The 18,547-nt window shown below is 41.8% G+C and overlaps 1 protein-coding gene across 2 annotated transcripts in view; it reads left to right on the top strand.

Moving 5' to 3' along the window:
• The window catches only part of frem1a (Fras1 related extracellular matrix 1a), a 410,320-nt gene that overhangs the window by 278,469 nt on the left and 113,304 nt on the right, over positions 1–18,547 (top strand). For both annotated transcript variants that reach the window (XM_087996893.1, XM_043714338.2), the window contains exons 20-22: positions 1,433–1,643; positions 3,356–3,500; positions 9,861–10,002. In XM_087996893.1, the coding sequence (XP_087853019.1) occupies positions 1,433–1,643; positions 3,356–3,500; positions 9,861–10,002 (498 nt within the window). The remainder of the gene's footprint in view (positions 1–1,432; positions 1,644–3,355; positions 3,501–9,860; positions 10,003–18,547) is intronic.

Genomic DNA, 18,547 nt, shown 5'->3' with positions numbered 1-18,547 from the left:
GTAGTGTAGGCCTATAGCTTATCCAGCAGCTGGAGTGCTGGATCTGGCTTTCCCTGGCAGCCACCAACCTGGCCACAGAGGCAGACAGACATTCTCAGGCTTGACGCACCTGGGCTCCCATTGTATAGCTACACTGCTGCAGCGTCTAGGCAGTTTGGATCATTGTGTCTGATATACTGTCTAGTGCTGTTGTTCCTCCCTATATATGTGGACAAAATCCCTCAATACCAACATCACAAGATCCTTTCCCGCCATGGGATGAGCAAATGTCTGGTCTTTGACAGACTGCTATTGCCAACAGCCTGGGTTTTTTTTGTTCCTTTACCAGCTGTGTCACAGTGAAGTGCTCACCAAACATTCTCAGCCTGGCTTTCCCATTGAGGTGTCACTACCTGGCTTGGTGAGACTGCAGGAAGCAGCCTTGCTAATGCTTCACTTCAGGCTTCTGCATTGTCTTCAGAGGATGAAGTGGTGCCTTCTGGTTGAGCAGCTCTCTTGCATCTTGTAAGTAACACCATGATCCTGCGGCCCTGTAGAAAAACAGGTTGCTCAACCAGAAGGCACCTCCTCAAGGCAGACAAGGCTAGTGGTTAGAAGTTGTGTGAACTGAATGACAATGTCACTGGGGTTACTAAAGAGATTTTCAGTAGAATGAAGAGTGGAACTTATTAGTTAGTGGGATATGGATGTCTCAGCATCCCAGCAGGAACAGCCTTGGTCTTCTGTGAGGAATGGATTCTCTTTTTGAATGGGGTGGGGAGCCTAATTTTCTGCCCTCTTGTGGCTCTCCTGGAATGAGGTAAGAAGGGATTAAGTGAGTTGAAAGCACAGCTTTTAGTATTGCTGCAGGTGGTCAGAAAGGTGTACTGGGTGAGTGAGTCGGCAATGCAGAAGCCAGGCAGGATTAATGGGGTGGGAGATTGGGGAATGTGACAAAGTGAATGTGACATAGAGATGGCACTGACCTTGATTCAGACTGCCAAGGTCTAAAATTGTGTCCTCCTCTGCCAGTCCTTTGAAAAGAGGATGCCCCTGCCTTAGTCCATGAGGACTTCTATGTCCCTGTTCGTGCCATTTCTTTCATTCTCAGGCTTCTTCAGACTGACTGTCCTTCAATGAGTGGAGCAGCTTTGGAATACAAATGCTTGTCAGGGTCTGCGGCGGCCTTTGAAAGATGGCATGACCAGCAGGGAAGCTTATTTTTCAGGGGACATCTAGGAAATGATGATTTGTTCCATCACCAGCATGTTGTAGGACGAAGCCAGCAGCACCGTGGAGGTGGTAGTTACCGAGGTAGTTTTGGTAAAATACAGTGAGAAAATTCCTCGTGGCAAGAACCCCCTCCTTCCTTACCCCAATCCCCAACAAAATTCGACTGAATTGACACTTGAGCTGAAACAAAAGTAAAGTTCAGTCATTATGTTTTATCCAGGTTTCTGAAGGTCAAGTACGTGAACTGGATCCATCAATAATCAATGTGGCTGATCTAGACTTACCCACAGACAGCTTGGTATTCATTATAAAACAGCAGCCCAACCATGGAAAGATCGTGAATGGCAATGATATCATCCAGTACAAACATCAAATCCACAGTCATGAAGAGCATCTTGTGCATGACTTCACAATGGATCAGCTGAAGCATGGTATTTTGGATTGCAATGCAACAGACTGAAAAGGAATAATGTGTTAAATAAAAAAAACCTATAAGTCATAGATTCCCATATTAATCTGGAGGCTGAAGATGCAATGGCTGTAGAGGATGCTCCCAGTTTATATTGGGGATGAGAACCTAAAGTGGGTTGGAACAGAAAAGATTAAAAGATAACTTTGTAGATGTTTCCAAGATGGTGAGTAGTTTTAATCGAGTAACCAGGTAAACAGTAGTCCCTCTCGCGAGTTAGTCAATAACTGATGACCACGTCCACAAACAGAGAATGCTGGAGAAACTCAGTAAGTCTAGCAGTACCTGTGGTGAAAAAAATGTGGTTAACATTTTGAATCGGATATGACTTCTCCAGAACAGTTCCGATCAGATTTCCAGCATCACCAGTATTACCAATGATCACAGATTCAGAATCTTTGCACAAAATTGCAGATATAAATTTAGAACCAACCTTAACACACAGAAATTAACCAGATTGAGCCCACTTCCTCTGAAAAGACTGTGGGTTGGACAACTTCTTGAGAATGAGGAAGTGACAGGGTTTTGGAGAAACAGCAACACTGCTCTATCAAAGAGTCAGCATAGGCTCAACAGATCAAATGCAGTATTGTTTTCTTATTTCATGACCTGGTATGGGCAGCACCGGTTCACAGTTTGCAGGCAACTTGAAAATTGGAAATGCATGAACTGATGAGCAGGCCATCAGAAGACTTCAGGAAGATGTTCAGTCAATATTGAAGAGATGAGGCGTGTGCAGAATGGCATGAAAATTTTGGCAGGAAAATTGAGGAGTGGTGATACTATTTAAATGGTGCAATTTTAAATAGTGCAGGAACATATAGGCAGAATGCCCCAAAAGTTAAAGATGGCAAGTTTAATTATAGGGATGTTAAAGAATGTGTAGAGGAATTTTGGAACAAAGGTACAGTGTATAAAAGTAATAAAGTTATGTGAATCCTTTTCTAAGTCACCTGTTAGGCCTGAATGCAATTATTGTGGATAATTCCAGGTATCATAATTTTGGTGAAATCTTTGAAATATGAGGAGTATGTAAGAGGAATTATTGTATCCATCAAAGCAGGGCAGGTTCAATGGAACTTTAATCTGTGTTCAGATATACTAAAGGTATTAACTGAATAAATAAGGAGCTTCTGTTTCTTGGCAAAGTGGAGGAAAATCAAAGAACTAAATTTAAGGTAATTGGCAAAATAATCAGAAGTGAGATGAGGATGGTTGTTTATTTTCACAGTAAGTTGTTACGATTTACAGTATGCTAAGAGAATGGCAGAAACAAATTCAATAATGGCATGCAAAAGTGAATTGGATGTAAACCTGCAATGGGATTAGAGTAGGGGACTGCCGCTGATTGGGTAGTTCTATGAATAAGTTTTAATAGATACATAGGGTGAGACTCATGCAGGCTTGATAAATCTGACATTGGGACTAAATATGTACTTTGACACTGCATTTGCCAGGAGCAAGACAGATGGATAATTTTGCTAGAGAGTGCATCATCACCCATGAGTTAGTTTCTAATCGGGCAGAACTAATCAGAGGCTCTGGAACTTGCGTAGGTCCACCTGAGAGTGTTGGACTGCCAAATCAGATCAGAGACCATGAGGGCATAAGATGATTTGTTTTTATTCTATTTGGAGAAAGTGATTATCAGCTCTCTCACTGCTTCTCTTGCAGGAATGAAGTTAATGTATAAGCATGATGACTCCGAAACTAAGACGGATAGTTTCACCATTCAGGTGTCAGATGGCAAGCATACAGTACACAAAGTCATTCAAGTCACAATTCTTCCAGTGAATGATGAAAAACCATTATTGAGCAGGTATGTTCCTCTTATATATGGACTCACCATCATTTTGATCCCAAGTTATTCCCCACAAAGAACAGTACAGCAAAGGAACAGGCCACTTCGGCCCTCCAAGCCTGCACCACCACATTTTGCCCTTCCATGCTAAAACTGCTTTCACTTACACAATCCTTACCCCTCTATTCCCTTCCTATTCATGTATTCGTCCAGGTGCTTCTGGAATGCTGCTATTGTGTCTGCTTCCTCTGTCATACTGATCCAGGCACTCACCATCCTTTGTGTGAAAAACATGCCTAGCAGATCTCTTTTAAACTTCCCCTCTTGCACCTTGCTCCTGTGTTCCCCAGTAATTGACTCCTCTACTCTGGGGAAAAGCCTCATACTTTCCACTCTATCCATGCCATTCACAATCATATAAACTTGTTTTAAGACACCCCTCAACCTTCTGTGTTCCAGTGAAATCCCAGTCTATCCAACCTTTCTTTATAGCTAAAATCTTCTGTACCAGACAACATCCTGATAAACCCGTCCTGTACCTACTCCAAAGCATCCATGTTCTTCTGGTAGTATGGTGACCAGAACTGTACACAATATTCCAGTGAGGCCTAACTAAAGTTCTATAAAGCTGCAGCATAACCTGCTATCCATATTCTCAACGACCCTTCCAATGAAGGCAACATGCCAGAAGCTGTATTACTACCTTATATACCTGCTCTGTCATGTTCAGTGATCTGTGAACCTGCACACCCAGGTACATCTACATATCAATACTCCTATGAGTTCTGCCATTCACTGTATAATTTCCACCTGTACTTGGCTTTCCAAAATGCATCACTTCACATTTGTCCAGATCAAACTCCATCTGCCATTTTTCTGCTCATGCTTTCAACTGATCTATATACTGCTGTAACCTCTGACAATCCTCCTCACAAAGTAACTGGACAACATGTTTCAATGAAATTAGAGGACAGAATTCAGAGCGTGTCCTTTCTATTAAAGTTTTTTTTTCATTTTTGATTGTGCATCTCCTCCTGGAGAATGAATTGATGACTCTTTGTTCCTTGCTTGTTGTGGATTAGTTGGTTGTACTAGATGGACATACAGATTTCAATAGTTACGTATTATGTGCTTTACTGTCTCAGTCCATTCAACATGGAAACAGTACTGTAATAATGAATAGCAAGCAAATTGAAGTCATAGAAATTTACAGCATAGAAAAAACCCCTTTGGCCCATTGCATCCAGTCCTGGCCAAAAATAACCACCTAACTATTTCTAATCCCATTTTCCAACTCTTGGCCTATAGACTTCTATGCCTTGGCATCACAAGTGCATCGAAACACTTCTTAAATGTTATGAGGTTTTCTGCCTCTACCAGCCATACTACACCTTCCAGATTCCTACTACTCTCTAGCTGAAAAAGATTTTCCTCACATCTACTCTGAACTTTCTGTCCCTTTCCTAAAGTCTATGTTCTCGGCCATTGATCCCTCAGTGGGAAAAGTTTCAATAATTCTTGTAACTTCATCAGATTGACACCACATTTTAATGTATGCCTAGTTCTGCTCCTGGTATGCCCTGTTATGGACCAGGCCAGACTCCCTCAAAACAGTTCAAGAAAGTAGCCCGGACCCTAACTTTGTCAGTTGTTTTAAGCAGATGTACATTGGATATTCCAGGAGAGGCAAAGTTGGTTTACTGGTTTAGTTTTAAACAAAACAGAATTTATTTACAAGATTACCGAATGAAACACAAACAAAAGGGAATAGAATACCGAATAATGAAAACCCAACAAACTATAGAAACTTAATGATGCTGTTCCAAATACTTGCAACAATCCCCACTCTTGGCACTAAAGGAAAAATCAAATACACGGTCTTACAGGAGCGACGTCAGAGATAGAATACCAGCCTGGAGCTGCTTCTTGAGGTCCAGCAGCTTCAAAACACTACTTTAAAAAAAACAAACCAGAGAAAAGCTGAGCAGGGAGAACTGGCCACTCTCCTTTCAATGTAGAAGCTTTTGTTTTCAAAAAACTGAAAGCGTATTGCCTGAGACAGTATCTGTTAGCCATCTGTTGGCCCTAAAACACTTCAGCTTAGACTTTTCGGAGTCTTTACCTTTTACGACCTCTCAGAAAAAAAGAACATGGACAACATAACCTTGTTAAAGGAGTAGCTTCCTCATAGCCCTCATGCACACTCCTTTGAACCAGGGTTAATCCCGTAACTTTAAAGTAACAGGAGAATAGGGGGCATACAGGGCCATGAGGTCACAGATTGTGGCAAAAGTGAAGACTGCAGATGCTGGAGATTAGAGTCGAGAGTGTGGTGCTGGAAAAGCACAACAGGTCAGGCAGCAGCCGAGGTGCAGGAAAATCGACATTACGGGCAAAAGCCCTGCATCAGGAATTAGGCTGGGAGCCTGGGGGGTGGAGAGAGAAAACACAGATTGTGGTTGAACACAATCCTAATGCTTCTGACAGCCTAGTGTTCCTCATGGATGCCCTGTCTTGAGTTACTGGATTTGTTTAAATTCTAGGCCATTTAGCATGCTGATAGTGTGTTCAGTTATGGGCACCTTATGTAAGGTAGGATGCTGAAGCCCTGGGCAGAGTGCAAAGAAGATTTACAAGACTGATGCCAGGAATGAGGGATCTTAGACAAAAAGGAAGGTTTGAGAAATTGACCTTATTTTCCATTGCACAGAGATTACAATTAAAATTAATTATTAATAATTTTGATAGGGTAAAGAAGGATATACTGTTCACATTAGTGGCTGTGTCAGTAACTAGGAATCACAATTTCAAAGTAGTCATCAAAAGTGCTAGGAGTGGATTGGGGACAAACTTCATTGTCCAGAGATTTATTAGGATTTGGAATGCGCTGCCTTGGAGAGGGATATATTATGGACTAGGCCAGACCACTCAAAACATTCTTAAGCAGGCAGCCCAGACCATAACTTGGCAATTTGTTTCGGTAAGTGTACAGTGAAAATTACCCGGAATAAGCTAGCTAGGTTGATGACAGGATTTTAAAACAGACAAAAGTTTATTCACAAAATTACACAATGAAATGCAAAGAACAGAATAAAGAACCCCTACAGAACTCAGTCTATCCAAACTAGACTCAGTTATGTTGTTCCAAATACACACAACAGTCCCATGAAGCAAACCCCTTTAGAAACCAGTGTAAATGTATGGAACAGATGCTTACAGGTTGGAGTTAGAAGGGCAGAGACAGAGTTTCCACACAGCTCACTGTTGAACTCCCAACCAGTTCAGGTCTGAATTAAACTGCTCAGCTAGAGAGCTGACCACTTCCCTTTTACTATACAGGTCACTTCTAAAACATGGCCACTTTGGCCTGAAGTCTCATCTGTTTACATATAACCAAAAGGCCTCTTAAAATCCTTTTCATCTCTGTACCAAACCAGACTGATTGGGGACCAGCCTGGTTTATTAACCCTCTGAAAAAAATCAAGGACAAAGAATCCTTGAGCCAAGAATCAGCTTTTAGAAAAAAAGGGGCTAGCTTTGTGACACGTGCCCCTTAAAAAAGAACGAATCATCAATACCAAAAGATGACTTCATTCTTAACCATTCAAAAACCAGGTTAGTAGTCTAAACACACATATACACTATACTAATTGTAAACATGCAAACATGCATAACCACATGCAAATTCAGGCCGCGGTATTCCCAACACCGAATGCCTCTATATCTCATTTGAGTCTTGATAACGCATTGGCAATTGCGTTTTGTGACCTGCCACATGCACAATTGTCAAATGAATGGCTGAAACAACAAACTCCATCTAAACAGTTTGGCATTTTTGTTCTTGAATCTTTCCACAAATGTCTATGAGTTGTGATCAGTGTATACGATTGTCTCAGATGCATTGCTTGTAATATGAACTCTGAAATATTGTAAGGCCACCACCAAGCTTAATGTCTCTTTTGTCACTGTTGAATATGTCTGTTGATAAACATTCAACTTCCTCGAAAAATCCCTTCATCACCTTCCTGCGGGAACACCGCACTGACACCTACATCACTGGCATCGATAGCCACCTTGAAAGGCTTCATGTAATCCAGTGTGGCTAATATTGGGGCAGTGGTTAACACAGTTTTTAGGATGTCAAATGCCTTTTGACAGTCTGTTGTCCACTGAAACTTCTTGCCTTTTTTTAACAATTTGGTGAGTGGAGCAGCCACATTGCTAAATTTCGACATAAACCTTCGGTAAAATCCACTCAACCACAGGAACTGTAGTACTGCTTCTTTTGTCAACAGTGTGGGAAATTCCCCAATTACTTTATTTTTTGCATCCCGTGGGGCCAGTTGTCCATGTCCAATAACATGGCCCAAAAAAGTGACTTGGGGGCTTTGGCAAATTCACTTTTAGCTAGGTTTCCCACCAAGTCCGCTTTCTAAAGTAAATTGAATAATTCCAATAAATGCTGTAAATGTTCTTTCCAAGGGTGACAACAATCACCAGGTCATCAATATACATCACATAGTTGGGTAATCCAGTGATGACCTTATTACTCAGTCTCTGAAATGTGGCTGGAGACCCCGGTTCAATTCCCGCCTCAGGCGACTGACTGTGTGGAGTTTGCACGTTCTCCCCGTGTCTGCGTGGGATTCCTCCGGGTGCTCCGGTTTCCTCCCACAGTCCAAAGATGTGCAGGTTAGGTGAATTGGCCATGCTAAATTGCCCACAGTGTTAGGTAAGGAGTAAATGTAGGGGTATGGGTGGGTTGCGCTTCAGCGGGTCGGTGTGGACTTGTTGGGCCGAAGGGCCTGTTTCCACACTGTAATGTAATCTAATGTAATCTAATCTAAACAGTCCTCTTACATCATGCCCAAAAATGAATTCACATGGACTGAATTTGGTCGATTCATTCGGTGCATCTCTGATCGCAAAAAGTACAAATTGAACTCCCTTATCCCAATAATCTGGATAATCCTGACCATACACTCTTAACATGGTGTTTAGTATTTGATGCCATCTCTCTAGTGCTCCCTGCAATTCTGGCTCCAGACTTCACTAGCCCATGCCATCCTGCCGCCAGAACCCCTGCTCCAGGTTTCATAGTCCAGCCGACTCTGTAGCCACACTGCCTCAGAAGACTCTACCACCTTTATACCTAAAAGCTCTCTTTACAAGTTTGAGCAAAAACTAAATAAAACTGAGGAAAAAAGAAAGGGGTAAAAGGGAAAAAGCAGACGAAGAGGACAATCTTGGGCATAGGAGCCCAGGCGCTACCTACTCTACCACCACCTTACAGGTATGAACAGCTTAACCAGCTATGCCTATTACCCTGTTGCCCATGTGAATCCAGAAGAGTTATAACCTCCAGAACTGGTACATTCTTTGTTCAGGTTCTTCCTTGACCTGTAGTGGAACTGTGAAGCGGTAAACCTTTTCAGCTTAAATAATAACTTAATTTTGAAAACTCTTCCCACCTCAAATGCATGGCTCTCACTTCCAGCTCTGTGGTCCAACACCACAGAGAGCGGCTAAACCACTTTGTATTGATGAAAGCTTCCAAATACTTTGTGAAATGGATTGTTGATGAGCTCACTATAAGGTAAACGAGAAGTGGACTGTTCTGAGAATGTCTCACTACTTCTTCCTTGAGAAAATGGGAGAGTGTGGAAACTTAAGATGGAATTGAGGCTATGCCGCTTTGTGGGCACTTTCTTCTCAGGCCTGCTTCCATTCTGTAATATCAGGACCAGGAAAATTCATTCCCTTGGTGCTGTGTATTAATATGAAGTATATGGAAATCCCTGATTTGTTGTTCTGGCACTGTAGTTTGATGGTTGATTGCATGTCTGTTATCTGTTCTCTGTGCTGTACACTATAGTCAAGACTGTGGGTAGGTCAAAGGAAAAAGAAATAAATGGAAGCACTAGGTATTGTAAACCGTTGAATAACAATGTTCTCGGAAGAAATTAATGTGTCTCATTTCTGCATATCTCTGATGAATAGAATGCATTAGTCACTCAAATGGGAGTTTGCAATCCATTAAGCGGCAATTGGATAGGTACATGGATGGGTGCTTAAGCTAGGACAAATGTTCGGCACAACATCGTGAGCCAAAGGGCCTGTTCTGTGCTGTATTGTTCTATGTTCTATGTTCTAAATGCTAGTCATTGATACATGGTTTCTGTAATGGGTCAAAGGTAAATAGTCCACAATTCACATGGGCTTTTTTGCAGTATTGTAATACTTAAATAAATGACAAATACAATGGGATGTTCAAAATGAATGGTGATGTACTGAGCCCTTTAAACATGAGCTGACAATCTTCTCCAAGTCATTTTGTTGAGGTTCGTTCACCATTGTGAATTAATTCACCTTTCACAGAAACAATGAGTTGGAGGTGGAGATTGGGGATAGCAGAATCATCTCCAGTGTGGTGCTGGAAGCTGAGGATAAGGACACTTCACGACAGCATGTTTATTATGTGATGGATAGTGCTCCCAAACAGGGAGTGCTCCAGATCAAGGTAAGTAACAAGCTTCAGATAAAAATCACACAACACCAGGTTATAGTCCAACAGGTTTAATTGAAAGCACACTAGCTTTCAGAGCATCGCTCCTTCATCAGGTGATAGTGGAGGGCTCAATCCTAACACACAGAATTTATAGCAAAAATTTACAGTGTGATGTAACTGAAATTATACATTGGAAAAATTGATTCTGTTAAGTCTGTTAACAGAATATGTTTGAATACCATGATAGTTTCACTTCTTTCATGTGTAAATCACAAAACCTTTTTTAAAAAGTTGCATTCTCAGGTTACAGGTTAGCTGTTTAAAATTGTGATAGCTAGACAATATGTTGAAGGTGTTAGCCCCCTGCGTTCTCTTTCTATGCCATGATGTTTAGATTGATTCTAATCTAAAAAGTGAGATAACGGAGTTTTACATGAATGCATGCAGTTTTTAACAAAGTACAATGTAACCCTGCAAGTACAAATTCGCCCCACAAAATATATGTGTGCTTGTGGATCTTTGTGTGTGTGTGCGTGTGTGTGTATGTGTGTGTGTGTGTGGGGTGTCTGTCTGGGTTGGGGGTTATGAGTGTGACAACGTGTATGTGTGTGTGTGTAGTGAATGTAGAGTGTCTTAAGTCTGTGAGGGGGTGCATGTGTGAGTGCGGGAGTGTGTGGTCTGTAAGGGTGTGCGTGGGTGTCTGTGTGCGTGTGTGTGTGTGTGTGTATTGTGCAATGGTGGTCACCTGTAATGTGACAAGAACCCAAGGTCCCGGTTGAGGCCCTCCCTATGGGTAATGAACTTAGCTATCAGCTTCTGCTTAGCCACGTTTCGCTGCTGCCTGTCCCGAAGTCCGCCTTGGAGGATGGTCACCCGAAGGTTCGAGGTCGAATGTCCTAGACCACTGAAGTATTCCCCAACTGAGAGGGAACACTCCTGTCTGTTGATTGTTGTGCGGTGCCCATTCATCGATTGTCATCGCCATTGCTCAGTTTCCCCAATGTACCATGCCTCAGGGCATCCTTGCCTGCAAATGTATAAGATAGACAACGTTGGCTGAGTCACATGAATACCTGCCATGTACAAGGTGGGAGGTATACAAGGCGTAATGGTGGTTTCTATGTCCACACTCTGACATGTCTTGCAGCACCTACCGTGACAGAGTTGTATGGAGTTGTCCTGAGACAACTTGTCCTGAGGCAGCTTGCTACAAACAATGATCTGTCTGAGCTCGAAACCAAGCTTCAGCTTGTAATTCTGCCAGTTTACGATCCTCATGCTGAGATGTGATTGATTCAAATTCTACCAGACTTTACAATGGTTTATTCTGTGTGAAAATCTCAGACTGTCATTTTCAGAATTAATGTGAATTTAAATGTTCAATGCACAGTGTCAGTCCTCAGAGATTTCATTTCTTTCTGGTAGTGTTCCATATAGGAGTAATCTGAGGTCATCTCTATGAAATGATAAACATAAATGTGAATATTTCCTTCAGAGTGAGTGACCAGGCCTGCACAATCTGCCTCTACAGTCCTCAGCATTGTGATCGCTACACTCCATTTGGAGTTTTGGTGAAAAATTGAACTGGTACCATACGTGGTCAGTTCTGATGTAGGCAACAATGAATGGCATTTTGATAAGGATACGATGTGAGTATATTGGGAAGTGTGGTAATGTTAATTGACTAGAAATTCAGAGCTCTAGACTAATACTCCCGAGTCATGCATTCAGGTGCCACCATGTCAAATGGTGAAATCTAAAGTTAATTCAGTGACAAATATGTAGCCACTATTGGTCATTGTAAAGCCCCTCTACTTCCCTGTAGGGAAGGAAATCTGCTATCTTTACCTGGTCTGATCTTGGTGTGACTCCAGACCTACAGCAATATGGTTGACTCTTAACTGTCTTCTGAAATTGCCTACCAAAACACTCAGTTCAAGACAAGTAAAGGTGGGTAAATGCTGGGCTTTCCAATAATGTCACATTCCATTCAAGATGAAAAGACCCTTGGGAGTGTGCAGAATAAGCAGATTGTGCCATCAGTCAGTATGTAAACTGATTGTAGCAGTGTTGTTTTTGATCTCAATTCGAGTTCACATGTTGTCCTAATAAGTGTCCAGCAGGAAGAAGCTTTAAATTTAAAGCTAGTCAGGTTAAGTTTTGATTAATTTTAGCTGAATGGGTTACCGTATTGATAGTTTCCACTCATATTTAATGCAAAATCTAGAGGGAGTAGTGTTACTTGCAGTGAAGGCTTGGTTCTGTCTTCAAGTCTCTGTTGCACTCAAACTATTTGCTCCCACCCCTGGGCACTCAGTTTCCATTCTCTTGGCCTGCAACATGTCAGGGAAAATGATCAGAGACTCGACAGAAAAGAGCAAATTGCTACGGAGGGAGGAGGAAGAAGCGAAAATCATGACATGGCCATTCCACCAAAGGTTCTCAAGCAGTGATTCCCCTATTGCTATCTCAGTGGGAAATAGAGTGTGCAACGTCTTTGCTTTACAGAGGGGCTCACTGGCATTTACCATTTACTGGGGCTCTCCTGCAGTCTGGGAATAGGATGAGGATGGCACTGCTAGTATCTGTAACAGTGACAGTACTCATGAAGTCGTATGTGTGAGGGTTCATTCTGTGTCTGCCAGGAGAGGGTAGTACATTGCATTCATTCTGAGTAGAAGGTATCAAGCAAAACGTGAAGATTAGATCATTAGAGTAACAGGTTTCCTCCTGGTGCAGTCTTCATTGACTGAAATCATGTTAGACACAGCTTTTGAATCAAGAGACATTGCAGAAACACAAGGGGAATCACTCCCTGAATGAGCAGCTGGAATGCGGTCTGTCTGTGCATGGGAATATCAGATATCCTGAGAGCAGTGCTGATGACTTTATTCTGCGCCAGTCTGCTTGCTGTTCTACAACAGGTACTACAACAAACCGGGGGTGAATAAACAAGGACTATCTGCTGGCAAATTGACTCATCATCCCCAGAGCACAGCTCTAGCATCTGTCCTTTGGCAACAAGAATTGTCAGTGAGCAGATTATTTATTTATTTAAACAACTCTTTCCCTTTCTGGTTTTGAGGAGCCCTGTAGTATTCTTCAATGTGTACATCATGCTTTCCTACATCACACAATATCATCATCATGAGGGGAAAGCCTTGCTACAGGGTATATGATGAGCAGCTGATGAAAAAGGAATGGAGGAGGCAACTATGTATGCCCTCTCCAATCAAACTTACTGTGATCAACTTGCCCAAATTTGAAGAAAAGCCCAACTCCCCATTCCATAACAACCATGCCCCTTCTCTTTGTAACCGACCATCACTGCCAATCATGGCATTGTTGAAACAATAGCTGCTGGGAATGGTATAAGTGCCCTTGAAGGGGGCGGGTCGGTGTGGACTTGTTGGGCTGAAGGGCCTGTTTCCACACTGTAATGTAATCTAATAATCTAATCTTCACGGTCATGGGGAAACTGCCGATTAGGTTCAAGGGGTTTGGAGGGATAGTTTTAAATGCCTGGATGGCTACATATAACAGGGGACTTGTACTGGATCATAGATTGTCCTAAAGGGAGGGTTTTCCCCAATGTCCTGCTTGAAGGCAGCAAGTTTATTGGAGGTCACCTGTCATCCAGTGCAGAGGGAGAAAATGGGCCTTAATTGGCCACTCAACTAACTTTTCTGGAGATGAACTTCAGAAGTCCCCTGGTGTGATAAGTTGCCACTGTGCATTCTTTTTATCTCCCAGCCCATCTCCCATAGAGCTGGTAAGATGCCTGCTAGTGGTTCAGTAAATCTTACATTCATCCAGATTCTGAGATATTCAGTTTTTAATGATCTACTTTGAGTATCAGGCTATGTTTCCTGTTGGGAAGTGAGTCCTTACACTATGAAGTAAGTTTTTAATTGTAGATTTTTATTGTAAATTATAATTGATAGCGTGTGCTGCATTCGCAAGTATCCTCTCTTTGTGGGTGCCTGCGACATCCAAAAGTCCTTCCCTGCCATGTGTAAGCAGATCGTAAACCCAAAGTCCTGTTGGTTCCATGGCATAGGTGGATCCCTGGAACAGGAGAATCGACGTTCCGGACATAAGCCCTTCTTATGCCCGAAACATCGATTCTCCTGTTCCTTGGATGCTGCCTGACCTGCTGCGCTTTTCCAGCAACACATTTTCAGCTCTGATCTCCAGCATCTGCAATCCTCACTTTCTCCTCGTAGATCCCTGGCAAACAAAGGAGAAGTGTAGGTAAACCTAAACATTTCTCCATCACCGTCAATGCACCTTTGTTGTGTGTTTTATATACAATCATAGAATCCCTACAGTATGGAAACAGGCCATTCAGCCCAACAAGTCCACACCGATCCTTTGAAGAGTAACCAACCCAGTCCTATTCGCCTACCCTATTACTCTGCATTTACCCCAACTAATACACCTAGCCTACACATCCTTTAATGCTATGGATAATTTAGCATGGCCAATTCAGCTAACCTCCACATCCTTGAATTGTGGGAGGAAACCGCAGCACCCAAAGGAAACCCTTGTAGACACGGGGAGAATATGCAAACTGCACACAGACAGTTGACCGAGGCTGGAATCAAACCTAGGTCCCTGGCGCTGTGAGGCAGCAGTGCTAACCACTGAGCTACTGTTCCGTCCATATGTCTGGGAACTATACAGAGATGAGACTAGTTTCTATGACTTAGATTCTTAACCTGAAGGCAGGTAATTAGGCTTGTCTTTCTCAGCGGAATTTCCTTGGAATTGTACCATGAATAATGAGATCTTCTTTCCACGTAAGGGACAACTTGGAATGGAGCTGGGCCTACCAACCCCTCAAGGTAGTTTGGAAGCAGCCCCAGGGGCTGCCAAATACAGAGGCATGTTGGTTAAAAGGCTTGTATTGATTCTTTGGGATGAATGCCCTTAACCATACAGGCTAATCTATGCCACCTTTCACCATCACTGACCTCTCATTATTCATTTCTTTTTTTTATATAGATATTTTTATTAGAAATTTAACATTTTTACAAGTTTACAAAAATAAACAAAACTCTCAAATATAAACATTGATATACAATTAAATCAAATATACAATAGCCAAAATTTAACAAAAGAAGAAAAAAAAATACCGACAAAGAAAAAACAAAACTCAACTATCTACTAATCTAACCTACAACTAACCAGAGTGTATATTTAAGTCTCTTACATGCTCGGAATGTGTTAACATTAGATATAATAAAACCCGTATTCGTGCGGGATTCCTCTCCTAAGGGCCAGCCAGGTTTGTAATCTCAATTAAATAAAAGCCTTTGTTAGGATAGCCGAAATATCTGTATTATGTAATTCAAGAAGGGCTGCCACATTTTATAAAATAATTCGGTCTTTCGGTGCACCATATTGGTAAGGAAGTCAAGGGGAATACATTCCATAATTAATCTGTGCCAATTTGAAAGTCCAGGGGGGCCCTCAGCCACCCAGCTCACCAAAATATTTTTCCTTGCACAGAAAGAAAGAATAGAAAATAGTCTCTTCCCGTACATGCTCAGGGAGGGAAAGTTCGAAAATCCCAAAAGGAGAGATATAGGGTCCACTTTAATTTCCTAAAATTTCTGTCAGTGTACTTGCTACTTTAGTCCAATATCTACGGATCTTATGACAGGTCCATAGGCAATGTACAAGAGTGCCCACCTCTATTTTGCATTTGGGACACATTGGAGATGCTCCTGCCTTAAATTTTGCCAGTCAAATCGGTGCTATATGGGCCCTATGAAGTATCTTCAGCTGGATAGCTTGGGTTCTGTTACAGATAGTAATTCTTCTAGCGTTTTCCCAAATATCATTCCACGTTTCTATAGAGATTTCTAGTCCCAAATCCTGATCCCATGTTTTAAGCAGATTATCCATATCTCCTGATGCTTCATCATGTAGTAAATGATAAATAGTACTAACGGAAGATACCCCCACTGATCGTAGGACACTACATTCTCTATCTGATTTATAAAGACTATCTAATAACGTAGTCTTCTTCTATATATAATCTCGAATTTGGAAGTATCGAAAGATGTCTCCATTAGGTAATCTGAATTTCTGTCGCAGCTGTTCAAGAGACATCAGGACCCCATTCTTAAATAGGTCCCCTAAACATGAGATACCCCTGTATCTCCAGAGTTTAAAAGTGGCATCTGTAAACCCCGGTTGGAATCCCCATGCTCCCACTATCGGTGCATAGGGGGATGTTTTATGTGAGTTGCCCTCATTTTGCCGCATTATATTCCAAGCCTTAATTGTGTTTAGTATTATAGGGTTTTTACAGTGATCTGTAATGATTTTCCTCTTGTCTGAAAATTAAAGGTTAATAAGTGGGTATTTTACTTGAGAGGCCTCGATGTCCAACCAGATTGATTGTGGATCAGACAAGACCCAATCAGCTATGTAACTTAATAGGGAACTTAACTGATATTTCCTAAAGTCTGGGAAGTCCAATCCTCCCCTTGTCTGTGGAAGCTGTAGCTTCTTCAGCTTAATGAGGGGCCGTCTATGATTCCAGATAAAGGAACCCAGCCAGCCATATAATTTACGTAGAGCCGTCCTCGGTAGCATCACTGGAAGCATTCTCATAGGATATAGGAGACGGGGCAGGACATTCATTTTGATTAGTGCTATTCTACCAGGAAATTGGTAGGTCTCCCCATCGCTGGATGTCCTGCCTTATCCTTTCCAGTAAATGCACAAAATTAGCCTTATACAGCTGACCAAATACTGGAGTAATAAAAATGCCTAAATATAAGAAGCCCTCCAGGGACCAACGAAAGGAAAAAAGGGATCCGTCCACTAAGTGGGGTGTCATAGCAAGGCCACCCATTGGCATAGCCTCCGATTTTGAAAAATTAAGTTTATAGCCTGAGAATGCGCTAAATGTATTAATAACTTGGATTAGGCGAGGTACGGACATCAGAGGATTACTGAGGAATAGAAGAACATCATCTGCATAAAGGGTAATTTTATGTTTACCTGTACCAATCCTCGGGGACGTTATATTAGGATCAGCTCGTATAGCTTCTGCTAGTGGTTCAATTATTAGCGTAAATAACAATGGCAAGAGGGGACATCCCTGACGGCAGCCCCTACCCACACTGAAGCTATCCAAACCTAATCCATTGGTAACCACAACTGCTTTGGGATCACTGTACAATGTTGAGACCCATTTGGTAAACACTTGTCCAACGGAAACCTTTCCAATGTGTAAAACAAATATGACCATTCAACCCTATCAAATGCCTTTTCCGCGTCTAATGAAACTACTACTCCTGGTATCTTTCCCTGATGACAGGCTTGAATCATATTCAAAACCCTTCTAATATTATTGGATGATCTATGGCCCTTAATAAACCCTGTCTGATCCTCCTTTATAATATGTGGCAGTACCCTTTCTAGTCTCAGTGCTAACGTTTTAGAAAGGATTTTAAAATCTACATTTAGCAAGGATATTGGTCTATATGATGTACAATCTTCTGGATCCTTTCCTTTTTTAAGGATAAGAGAGATATTTGCCTCTTTCAGCGAAAGCGGGAGACAGCCCTGACTATATGCATAGTTATACATGTCCATAAGTGGACCAGCCAATATTTCTGTAAATTCTTTATAGAATTCAGCTTGAAAACCATCTGGGCCCGGTGCCTTACCGCTCTGAAGTTGCCTAATTGCATCAAGTATTTCTTGGACTGTTAGAGGAGCATTTAGGACCGATACCTGTTCCGGAGTTAGGCCTGGAAAGGTCAAAGTTTTAAAAAATGATTGCATCCTCCTCGTCCTATCTTCACAATCCTGCGATTTATATAACTCAGAATAAAATTCTCTAAAGATCGCATTAATCTTTTTATGATCATGAGTCAAAATACCCGTACTTTCCTTGATAGACGTAATAGTCTGAACGGCCATTTTTTTCTTTGCAAGAAATGCTAAGTATCTACCCGGTTTGTCGCCATATTCATATAACCTTTGTTTTGCAAATAATATTTCCCTCTTAGCCGTTTCAGTAAGCGTAGTGTTTAGAGCTGTCCTAAGAGCCGTAATCCTTTGCAATTTAATAATAGAAGGTCTATCAGTGTATGCTGTTTCTGCTGCTTTTAAGTGAGCTTCAAGCAGACGCTGTTGTTCTCCCTTCAATTTCTTCTGGGTCACTAAGTAGGAGATGATCAAACCTCGCGTGTAAGCTTTGATGGTCTCCCACATCATTGATGGGTTGCTAGCTGCGCCTGAATTAATTTCTAAAAAGTTTTAAATTCTTGAGAGAAGTACTTTACAAATTTACTATCTTTCATTAGGAAGGGGTCCATACGCCAATGCCAAGGGGATGTCCCATTGTTCCTCGCCTTAGTTTCAATATATACAGCAGCGTGGTCGGAAATTGCTATACAACCTATTTTACAGGATGATATGGAACTTAAAAAAATCGAGGGGGCAAAAAACATATCAATTCTGGTATGACATTTATGTGGATTGGAGTAGAAAGAAAAATCTCTGCCCTGTGGATGAAGACATCTCCATA

The sequence above is a fragment of the Chiloscyllium plagiosum genome, unplaced genomic scaffold, assembly GCF_037043375.1.
Source record: "Chiloscyllium plagiosum isolate Xiang-an unplaced genomic scaffold, Cpla_swu_hap1 HiC_scaffold_2, whole genome shotgun sequence".
In the NCBI taxonomy this organism is placed as follows: Eukaryota; Metazoa; Chordata; class Chondrichthyes; order Orectolobiformes; family Hemiscylliidae; genus Chiloscyllium; species Chiloscyllium plagiosum.
This window is presented reverse-complemented; position numbering and strand designations above follow the sequence as displayed.